Genomic DNA, 12,336 nt, shown 5'->3' on the forward strand with positions numbered 1-12,336 from the left:
CCTGTTTTTGACAGTTTCACGTTTTAGGGTTCTCCGATCTCTGTAAGCCAGTTTTTTCGGTTGCCCGGAACGTTCACCATCGTCACAATGTCCATGCACATTCCACTTACGAAGCACAAATGCCATTGTTGATTTGGGCCTGTTTAACTTTGCGGCTATGGCCCTGCTAGACAGCCCACCGTAGTGGCAGCCCACAATTATGCCCTTATCAAATTTCTGATAGCTCTGCACAATTCGCCATCTCTTTCACAAGTAGTTCTCTTGCTCACTGAACAACATGAAGGCCACACAAATTAAATTAGATACTAAATTAACCACCATCACAGGTGGCCAATTACTTTTTGGTAGATAGTGTATAAGTGGAACTTTTTTAAAAGATGGGGCAGTGGTAGCATCATCGCCTGTAATCAAGGGGTCCCAGGTTCGATACCTGGGGGAGGCCCATAGTTGTTCAGATCCCACTGTAAACTGTAGGCCCAGTCCCGATTAGCCTTTCTGTGCATAAAGTGGCCTTAAAACTAAAACTCAAACTTTTTAAAAGGTTGTGAAAATCAGGATAATGCTAGTCAATAAAGAGTAAATGAATTCATTACTCAGTATTAAATAGTGTGAGGGGTAATAATTTTTTTTCTCATTCTTTATTGACTGACCTTCATAGAAATAACAGATGATCTCAATATATTGCTGATTAGTCTGTTTCATCCCTAGTATTGGGGTGTAAGGAGTGACCCTTTCAGAAAGTACCTAAGTGTCAAACTTTCTTCCATGTAGTACACTCTGGCTGGGCTGCATTTTACAGACGAGGCTCTGACGTCTGGATCCACAGCCAGTACGATCCTCTCTGCAGCTTGTGTTATGTGCTGTCCATGTGTGATTATCCTTTCATCAATTTCAATTTCATCATATCACCATTCATCCTCAGTTTTGCAAGTAGCCGAAAGTGGCAGAGAAGCTAACTAAAGAAATCAATCAAACCCTAGTTCCAAAGGGGTTGTGTTATTTGTGAATGTTGCAGTTTCTGTAAATGTGTATAATTTATTACTCTTTGAACCATAGCTGTAATCAAGGAGTCCCGGGTTCGATACCCGGTGGAGGCATATAGTGGTTTGGATCCCACTTTAAACTGTAGGTCCAGTCCCAATTAGCCTTACTGTGCATAAAGTTGACTTAAAACACCAACTCAAACCAAATAACTGACTTAAAAAATAAAATAAGTGAATTGGACTTAGCCAATAAACATACTGATACCCATTGATGATTAACATTGCAAATATTAAAGCTATGTTCAAAATATTTATAAATATTAATATTTAAGTATGCCCATTGCAACTACACCACATCACGCTACCAGAGTTTTAATTTAAAATATTCAAAGAAGTACGTAAGAGGTAATTGGTGCATCATTTAAATTTATAGCACAAGTTTGGCTGAATTCACTTCTTACACAAATTTATATTAAATCTGTGGGCCTTTCCTGAAAAATTACTTCATTCACTTATTGATTTTGGTGACTCACTCACCATTAACAGCCTTCCCTGGATGGTGACTGTGTCAGCAAAACACACACACACACACGGAATTATTATATATTTGTGCGAGAAGAGAACTGTTCATTTTGCATAATTTACAGGATGATTAGACTGTGAAAGTATCACACATGTAGTATTTGGGTGGAGCTGCAAGATACCTGAACTCCAGAAAAGTATGGCAGGTGTGTGTGATTCGAACAAATATAGTGGGTTGGATCCCACGTTAAACTGTAGGTCCAGTCTTGATTAGCCTTTCTGTGCATAAAGTGGACTTAAACAAAAATTCACAAACAATTTGAACCAATAATTTCCACTAATGATTCCAGTGGTATCAGCCGCTACAGGTACATCAGTTTCCTCTCAGCCCAAGTGAATAATCAGTTGATTGGTTTCAAAGTAATCCTAATAACACAAACACCAAAGCCATCAACTAAATTAATTAGGTAAATAAATCAATTACTGAGACGGTTGTATAATATTGCCTCTCTCTGTGGTGAAACATTTGGAAGTATATCTAGCATGCATCTTTTTTTTCCAGGCCATTTAACAAAGGAGGGAAAAGAACCTTGTATATAGTGGATACTGTTTCTTTGGTTACTCAGCAAGCTTCCTATATAAGGCATTTAACAGATCTTTCAGTGGGAGAGTATGCATCCAGTAGTACAATCGATCTGTGGACTGAGGATGAGTGGAAAGAGGAATTGCAAAATAATCAGGTAAATGACTTTGACAGTATATTTGGAAGGTAGTATTTGCTGAAGAGAATATTTAAAGTATCATTATCACCTAGAATTTTTAATTTCATAAAGTCTTCACATACCGGGTGCCTATATTAGTAATGGTCAAGAAGTGCATTAAATTTATAGTTAGATACTTTTTAGGAAACCCATTTATTATTACAAAAATGCCTAAAGCTGTACATACACAATCAATGGATCTTGGAACAATAAATTCTCCAACTTGACTGAAAGAAATTACATCAGAGCACATTTCATATGTCTCGTTGTATTCAAGGTTAACATTCAAGGATCCTTAATTGGGTATGGTTCTAAATAAAGGCATGCAAGCCAGAAATGGGTTATCAAACAAAGCATTAAGGCACAGGATGCTATTTATTTTTATTCTCTGGTGAAGAAATGTAAGCATGATATTGGGAGAAAGTCATATCCAATTATAATGAAATCAAATCAAATAGTGTAATACTTACAACAACAAACACTCAAATAAAAATATATAAATAATTTACGTGAGTGAGTAGGAATGTTTCGGAACTTTTCGGAAGTGAACTACTTCTTCATCTGGTAATAAAATAAAAAAAACTTTAGGTGCCAAACATGGTACCACGTTGTTAAATCGTAAGTTGAGGATGGAAAAGGTAAAAAACTTACGGTGACAGCATAAAATCTCCGATGGAAGTCTTTGCTGGTTAAAAATTTCCTAAGTTAAAAACAAAAACCACAACTAAAACAAATAAAAGTTGAAGACCTATTACAGTCCCCTAATGACTTCCGTGAGTGTTGGGTGGAACATATGGACTGTGAGCGCTCCTATCCTGCGTGGAAGGTGAAATTTCCTCTCCCGCGTTCCCCTCTTAACTTAGGGAATTTTTAACCAGCGAAGATTTCCATCGGAGTTTTTATGCTGTCACCGTAAGTTTTTTACCTTTTCTATCCTCAACTTACGATTTAACAACGCCATACCATGTTTGGCACCTTAGGTTTTTTATTTTATTACCTGATGAAGGAAGTAGTACAGACTTCCGAAACATTGTTCTGAAACATTCCTACTCACTCACGTAAGTTATTTATGTATTTTTATTTGAATTGATAGTGAGTAAAATGCACCATTGTAATAATATGTTCAACAAACTCTAAATGTTATGGAAGGAATGAGATGTATAGGCTACATAAAGAGTTAAGAAGAATACAGTACAATTCCACACAAATTTATGGAAAGTTGGACATTATCGTACTTAGAATTTTGAGGAGATGCGAAGAAATAACTTCCCTTCAATGCTACCTATTGTGAGGACAACAACGTTGAAGGAGCAGGGATGGTTGGTGGAGAATTCAATTTTGTACATAAAGTTCAGAGTGCACAAGGGGGGAAATATAAAAGTGAAGCAATGCGTAAACCCAACCAACTCCAAGGTAATTCCCCTTTCTAGCTGTAGGAACAAGTAGGGGAGGTGCTTTGACTGTTTTAGGTCTTTTCCAGGAAAAAAAAATATTACCCAGACTTGATATGTATTTGAGCTGGCATTCTTCCATCTTCATATTGTATATTTTTAAGCTTTCTACCTTTTGGACCAATGTTGGCTATTCTATAATGTTAAAAAGTGGAAAGCCTAAGAAACAGAGGGGGAGAGGGAGGGTTTTTTTTTGTTTTGGGTGTTTTTGTTTTCCTACAGTACACAATGACAAATTTGATTCAACAACCAACCATAAAATAAATTACATATATTCATTCATTCATTCATTGTTTTCTGCCTAATTGGCAGGTTTTTCACTGCAATCTCCAGCTTTCCCTATTATCCGCCTTACGCTTCGTAATAGCATACAACCCAGTTAATTTAATATCATCCATAAGCTGATATCTCTTTCTTCCATGGACTTTTCTTCCTTCAACCATTCCCTCCAAGGCATCTCTTAGCAGGCAGTTCCTTCTTAGACAGTGTCCTAACCAGTTTCTTTTCCTCTTCTTGATGGTCTCCAGTATAGATCTTTTTTCACCAACTCTTTTCAGTGCAGCTTCGTTTCTACCCACCTTGTCCGTCCATTTTACACGCTCCATTTGTCGCCATGTCCACATTTCAAAAGCTTCGAGTCGTTTCTCTAACGTCCAGGTTTCTGCACCATATAGTGCTACACTCCACACAAAACATTTCACTAATCTCTTCCCTTAGACCTATGTCCATGGGTCCACAAAAAACATTTTTTCTTCTATTGAAAGCTTCTTTTGCTATTGCGATTCTCATTTTCACTTCTTGTTTGCAGCTTATGTCATTGCTTATAGTGCATCCGAGGTACTTGAAGCTATCCACTTGCTGGATTCTTTCACTGTTTGCTCTCACATTAATATTCCTTGGTTTCCGTCCAATAACCATTGCCTTTGTCTTCTTTACATTAATCTTCATCCCATACTGCTCACAGCTGCTGTTTAACTCTTCTAACATACTATTTATGGTTATTTCATCCTCAGCGAATAATGCCATGTCATCAGCAAATCTTATGCAGTTTATTCTTCTTCCTCCCAATTTGACACCTCCTGTTCCCTGGAAACAATTTTTCACTATATCTAAATAGATATTAAACAAAGTAGGCGATAGGCAGCATCCTTGTCGTACTCCTCTTCCAATTACACAGCCTTCTGTCATTTCGTCTCCTGTTCTCACTTTAACTCGTTGATTCATGTATAAGTTGCTTAGAAGTCTCCTCTCTTTCCAATCTACCCAAATTTTCTTCAGAATTTCTGAAAGTTTAACCCAATTCACTCTATCAAAGGCTTTCTCCAGGTCTACAAATACTACAAACACCTCCTTGCCTTTCTCTAAATATCTTTCTCCAATGGTCCTCAGTAAACCAATTGCATCCCTTGTGCCTCTTCCTTTCCTGAAACCAAACTGTTCTTCCTCTAACTCGCCACTGACCTTCGAGTATAGGCGTCTGTTCAGAATTCTTAGAAGAATTTTTGCCGAGTGAGATATCAAGCTGATTGTCCTGTACTCAGAACATTTTCTGGCATTACTTTTCTTCTGCAGAGGTACCTAAACAGTCTCCGTGAAATCTTGTGGCCAATCCCCTTTCTCATAGATTTCATTGCATAAGTGTAGTACCGGTATTTCTCTTTTTCCATCTCCCAGGCATTTGATAAGTTCAACAGGAATTTCATCAGTGCCCGTTGCTTTCCCATTCTTTGAGTGCTTGCTCAAATTCTTCATTCAGGATATAGTATCCTTTCTCATCATCAGGCACGTCGTCTTCATTTTCTACATTCAGACTATCTGGGCGATTCTCTTTCTGGTAGAGCTCTTCAACGTACTTTCCCCACACATTTGATATTCCTTTTTTGTCTGTGATTTCACATCCTTCCTCGTCTTCTATCATCCACATTGTTTTCCATTTCTTCTTTTGGAAGCCCAAGCAGTTTACTTCACGATACATCAAGTCATACCTTCCTCTTTTTTCCAGTTCTTCAATTTCTTCACATTTTTGTTTCATCCATTGTTATTTTGCCCTGTCATATTATTGATCTGTAAATTGTATCTTAATTTTTATAAAACTGAAATAGAAACTGTCTACATGTCTCTTGAAATAATGCTTAGTGTACTTTTGGTGAAAATATTTTGCATCATTATGAGCGTTCAATTTTCTTCTTGATTAATTGATGGTAGATCCAAGAAACGTGTAACACCAACTTCAGTTTCTTGCATTCTATGTATATGTTGGGTACATCAAATGCATACTTCCCAAAACATTCAATGTTTCTCAACTTATCACAAAAATGAAATAAAACGAATTAACTTTCTCGCTTAACATGGAGAATGACTTTTTGTGCACCTTTTTATTCTTTCGTTATCGTCATGATTGTAATTTGATTTCTTATTTTGTGTAGAACCCTTTAGGTTAATTGCAGTGATGAGGATGAATGATGATTTAGTGAAATTGGGAACATATAAAATGTCAGACATGCCTTGTCTAAGGTTCAAATGTATAATTCCTGAGCTTGTGTAGCGTGATTATTCTCAGAAATGTGCCGAATCATACTTTTTGATGTAAGTTATTTGATAAGGAAGCACTTTTCACGTCTTGTGTATGATAACATATTCATTGTTGCCAGAAGCCATGAAATTACAGGATGACACATACTGTATCTACTAGTGTCAGTTGGTAACCTTGTATGAAAGCAGGAGCAGAAATTTCCCATGCATAAGCAGCTGCAAGAATCACAATCAAGCTGGCTGGTTCAGACACAAATCACAACAGTGGCAATGTTCATCCGATCACGTTCCATTCAGGCGGTATAGCATGCACTGCACTAAGAAGTATCAGGACACCAAAGAATACAGTCCTGTGTGGGACCACTTTTTTTGTTCACTTTTATCGCTATCATGGTGGAATGATTGGCAAGTGTTATCTCCACATGGGAGTTAGTTCCTTATTACAGAGCCTAACAAGCAGCACTCTCAACCTAAAACGTGGGGCTCCCCGATGGCACAGTGGTAGCCTTGTAATCAGTAGGTCCCGTAGTCTATACTCAGTGGAGGCACATGGTGGTTCAGATCCCACTTTAAACTGTAGGTCCAGTCCCGATTAGCCTTACTGTGCATAAAGTGGACTTAAAACACCAAATCAATCAATCAACCTAAAACTCTTACATGGAAGGAAACTGCTTTAATCAATTGTAGTTCTTAATAATAAGTCTGTATGTTACTATGTAAGACCTAAATAGGATATATATGAGAGTGAATATCTATAGATGGTAATGTGACAGATTTGCTTAAATCAAAATTTGTATCAAAAGTGCATTGTCTACTCTGGAAAGGATAATAGCATTCTTTGAAGTAATAAGATACATTAATAACATACAATCGATCATCAATTTAATATGGCTATAATCATAGAAAAATATGTACGTGGGTTGGAGATTTAATAGTGGCAACTATTTATTTACAAATGATATAAAAGAGATACCTCTATGAAACTTTTACAACCCTTTGATGTAGTTCATCAGCGTTGTGTACAACCCGTTCCAGTGCATGTTCTGATGATTGTTCGAATGGACCGGTCTATTGCCTGAAGAATCTCTGGAACAGTTGAGAAGTGAATGCCCTTCATCTGAGGGATCAAATCAAAGTCCGGGAAGTATGGGGGATGGTAGAGCACTTGTCAGCCCCTTCGAGCTAACAAATCAGCCATGGGTAGCACCCGAGCATTGTCCTGGAAAATGATGGGAGGATTCAGCAGAAAGTGTCGCCGCCTCTTTTGTAACGCAGGTCACAGGCAATGCAGGTTCCCGCACACCTCACGAAACCTTGATGATGCTGTTACTGTGTTGCCATGCACACATTCCATCCTTTTCCAACTCTGCTTTTCCTGCTTTGGAAACATTGTTGTGACTACACAACTTTAGACTGACAACTCCAACGATACTCCATTCCTCTCATCACTGGGCATGCACCTAGTGTTGGAAGGAGGAGTCCATTTACTGGGAGGTAGGTTAGGTATCAAACTAATGTGCGGTATAAGTGAGAAGCACTGGTTTTGTTTAATGACGTATATACAGTAGTGTTGCCACTATTAAGTCTCCAACCCACAAGCCTAGGTACTTTCAACCCACAATCAGATATTTCATTTTCATATATGACTTTATTGGTAAGATAGACTAAACTATATTTTAACATGGAGTTGCTGACTATGTTCACTTAAGTTTCAATTTCACTGTAGTTTTCACTTCACTATTCTTATTTGAGGGCCCACTACCACAGACAAATGACTGTTACGCATGGTACTACCTGGCTTCGAGTGTATGCTGCTCTTTTTGCCTGGTCGAGCATTATTCAATTGTGACATTATGGCAAGCGAAGAGCTCTTACTTCTGTACACTATCTAGCATTGTCAGTGCAAACAATTGGGTGCAAGAACCTCTTACTGGAGAATATGCATCCTCCAAATTGGAGACCTCTGACTCTCCATTGTCTGACCCAACTCTTTCTGCTGTTCTCCTGTGGCATGGATTGATGGTGATTCTCGGAACCCGTTCAGATGAACTCCCACACTGTCATGATTTGTGTCTGCATCAGCCAGCATTGCATGACAGCATGATTGTGATCCTTGCATTGGAGATTCTTGTGCGTACGCACCTGCATTTGGACAGGGTCACCAACTGTCATTGATATATGTATATGTGCATCAACTTGCATTTTATCCTACATAGTCTTACGTGTATTAAAATCTGGAAACAGGAACAAAACCAAAACTCTAAAAATACAGTAAAACCAGGCATGAATGCTTGATTTTAAAGCATGTAAGGCTATGTACTTTCCAGTATGAGTAATTTCATATTTGGAGCAATTTTTTATCCTAATTTGTTTGCATCCTGAAAAATTTTATTTTTTTCAGGTTCTTGTCATGATAAGCCACATCTGCCTGCAGATTCTGTATGATGGGTATATTCACATGTCAGACATCAATTTGATTGTTTTTGATGAGTGTCATAGGGCTGTACGACAGCATCCTATGTGTCAGGTGAGAACTTTTTTTGGGAAGTTTTGATGTAACAGATCAATAATTAATCAAGATTAGTAATTAAGTAATGATTGTTGTCTGATACGCAACTGTATATTGTTCATTTGACAAATTTTCCAATTATCTAGTTGGTTCTGTATCTTAAAAGATAAAGCTGAAGAATGAGAAGAACATAAATATTCCTTACAGGAAGACGTCAATCAGGAAACATGGGAAGGTTTGTCTTGAACCAGTACATAAATCGTTTCCGACATTAAAAACATATTTTATAATAACCCATGGTGCAAGGGCCCATTGAGGGCTTGGGCCTACCTACCTACTGCTGGTATCACTCCCACCCAATACTACTCACTTATTCACCCGAGGTGGGAGATCATCCAATCAGTTACGTGGTCAGGTGTGGTCAGCACGAAGAACCCCCAGTCGTTGTTGTAGGTTTCTGTTACTGGGTTACTACTCATTCTCAAAGAGAACTTGATAACACTTCCTCCTGGAGATTCGAACCTGCACGTGTCCGAAAGCCAGAACCCAAAACATGGTGTGGAACAAAAAAAACAACATATTTTACAGAACATAAAAGATTGGAATAAACCAGGACACTTTGAGCTGTCTGTTTTTTTGTTTTGTTTTAATAATTGAGGTTGTAACTGTGATAAATGGTCTGTGTGCCACATAAAAAAAGTTTAAAGAAGATCTTTAATGCATGAAACAAATGAGATTTCCCACAGGAATGAGAACATTCCATTAAAGAAAGCAATCTGATTAAGAGGAGCCAAAATATTGAAAATTGAACAAGATGAGAGAAGCAAATAGTATCCAAAGTCTGATTTATCATCATACTGAGGATGTTTGACAAATGTTATTGATTAGAGCTGAACCAATACAACTGTTGATATTCTTACAGATTGTCAAACCTTTCCATATTTCCTGATTGACATCTTCCTGTAAGGGATCCTGGAATATTTATGTTCTTCTCGTTCTTCAGTTTTATCTTTTAGGATACAGAATCAACTAGATTTTTTGGAAATTGTAACAATTCAAAGTTGTTTGGATATGTATATATTTTAAGATACATGTTTTCTATTGGAATTATGCCATATCAATTTACCATAGATTTGCTTTAAAATGTTCATAATTTCACATGAGATAATTACATAATTGCAAAATTCACTCCTTTCCACAATTATGTTGCTGAATTAATGGAAATTATGCATTTTGCCTCATTTCCTGAATGTATAGGCTCCGTGAAAGTGCTGCATGGTATTTTTGCAGGCTCTGCAAAAGTATTGACCAGGATCTGTATCAGCTCACTCTTAACAAAATGAAATAAAGGAAAATTTGTTGACTGTGATAACAATGTATATACAAAAAATGTTTTCCTAACTTTATACAAAATTCAGGATGAGTGCTACAGAAAAGTGTGTAAAGCAAAATTAATTCTCGAGAATGACATTGCACATGCTAAACTGTGGTAAACATTATCTATTGAATCACACATTGTGTGCATGCGAAAGGCTGGCATGGCAACAAAATACGACAAATGACAGACTGAACAAAGTGGATGCAAAAAGAGATAAACGATAGATGGGTTAACCTTTAGACGACCATTTGCGTGCCCCCTTTGGGGGACAGCAGGTATTTACGCCAACAACCGTTCGTCGTCCCCTATAGGGTACAAGATGCTTTTGCATGTAGTATCTGACTTTTGGGACATACTGTGACTGTGTTTTTGTTCGGATATACATGTTTTTAGTTCTGCATAAGTCTTGAGGTATGTGATAAACAACCAGTAAGGTTTAATTTCATTTGGGTTATATTGGGGAGGGGGCAGCCCTCCATAAATGTTGTTCCATTTTTTTTAAAAAAATTATTATTGTTATTTTCTCAGTTCTGGGATTTGTAATGGCACTTTTACCAAGGGAAGGAATGCACTAAAATAATAATTTTGCACATTTATGTCATGGCATCGCCATGTGGGGCCCACCGATTTTCAAATTTCGTAAAAAAAAACAAGTTTTTCTTTGGATTGTATGTTAAGCTTATAGCCACATCTGTACTGAACAAAACGAGGTATAATTTGTAACTCCAGTGTTCTTAGTTTCAGAGTTAAAAAAAAAAATTATGTACGTGCGCTGATTTTCAAATTTCCCACTCAAAAAAGAACTGGTGCTTCACATTGGGAAATATTTTTTTCCCCTGAAAGTATCTTGAATATGTGTGTGATTTTTTGTACGATAGTTAGAGATACATATTTTTGGTAAATAAAAAAGCAAAATTTCGGTACAAAAACAGTCGATTTTAGGTTCAAAGCTGTAAATAAAATAAAATTTTGGTGTTATAGCGGTGAGTAATCACATCAAAAGTGCTATATAAAATGACATTTTGGTTTTAAAATTGTGAATATAATCCTAAATTTGATTTAAAAAATGCACTTATTACACAAAATAAACTTATCTCTTCTAATAGCACATTTATGTGGTTACGAGAGTATTAAGTTTATTCCTGTGTAAAGGGGTCCATTTTTGCTTCTCAAATATTTACAGCAGAATTAATAAATTTTCCGTGAATTGCATAACTCACAGGATACTTCAGACTTCAGAAAGTGTCTCGTCAGTATATAAACAGTAAATTTCGTGTTTGAGTCAATTTCACATTTTGCAGTTCATTTCACATTATTTCGTGACAGAACAGGGTAGAAAAAATGCACCTCAGACCTTTCAGAAACATGAAAAATGAACATTACAGCATGTTATTTCGTGTTTTCGTTAAAAACAAAATTTGCGTGCCTCTAACGATAGTGCAAAACATATCAGGCAATGTGCTGGTACAATTTTGCACATTTACGTCACAGCATCGGCGCGTGGGGCCTGCCGATTTTCAAATTTCGTAAAAAATAAAAAGCAAGTTTTTGTTCTTTCTTCTTCTTCTACCCGATAACGGAAAATTTGTTTTCTATGTCATAGGCTTATAGCCACATCTGTACTGAACAAAGAGAGGTATAATTTGTAACTCCAGCTTTCTTAGTTCCAGAGATATAACATTTTATATAAAAGCATGTGGAAATTTAAAATTCCTGCAGAGAACTCCTCTGTCGTTCATGTGTTTACCGGGAAAACACGCTTGGTCGTCTAAGGGTTAATATCCTAAACAGTTACGATCCATTCAAGACTCCTGCAGCTTGGACTATGCTCCACCCAAGGACAAACATGATGCACACAGCTTCTAAATTGCTCAAATAAATGGCACCATACATAATTTAATTTGCAATTTCCTTTTTCGTACTACTGTGTGTCCACCATCCTCCTCACCTTTAACATGTTTTTACTTTTCCTGATGAAGATCCTCATTTGCAGGATGGAATTATCAAATTTATCTCACTGTTGATTACTTCACTATGTCTATTTTCCTGGTTCATTAACTTGAGTATGATAACTGAGGCACTTGACAAGAATTTTAGATTGAATGTGGGATCTATTTAATTTGAATAGACTTTGATCATCAAATAAAAGTAATTAATGAAACATCACAGTGTGGCTACCCACTGGGAATTCCTTGAATTC

At 37.0% G+C, this 12,336-nt stretch overlaps 1 protein-coding gene across 2 annotated transcripts in view; it reads left to right on the forward strand.

The window, feature by feature from the left end:
• LOC145989821 (endoribonuclease Dcr-1-like) overlaps positions 1 to 12,336 on the forward strand; it is a 145,353-nt gene that overhangs the window by 6,358 nt on the left and 126,659 nt on the right. For both annotated transcript variants that reach the window (XM_083125190.1, XM_083125191.1), the window contains exons 4-5: positions 2,068 to 2,245; positions 8,651 to 8,776. In XM_083125190.1, coding sequence (XP_082981316.1) covers positions 2,068 to 2,245; positions 8,651 to 8,776 — 304 coding nt within the window. The remainder of the gene's footprint in view (positions 1 to 2,067; positions 2,246 to 8,650; positions 8,777 to 12,336) is intronic.

The sequence above is a fragment of the Lepisma saccharinum genome, chromosome 7 (assembly GCF_977018435.1).
Source record: "Lepisma saccharinum chromosome 7, izLepSacc3.1, whole genome shotgun sequence".
NCBI classification, from domain to species: Eukaryota; Metazoa; Arthropoda; class Insecta; order Zygentoma; family Lepismatidae; genus Lepisma; species Lepisma saccharinum.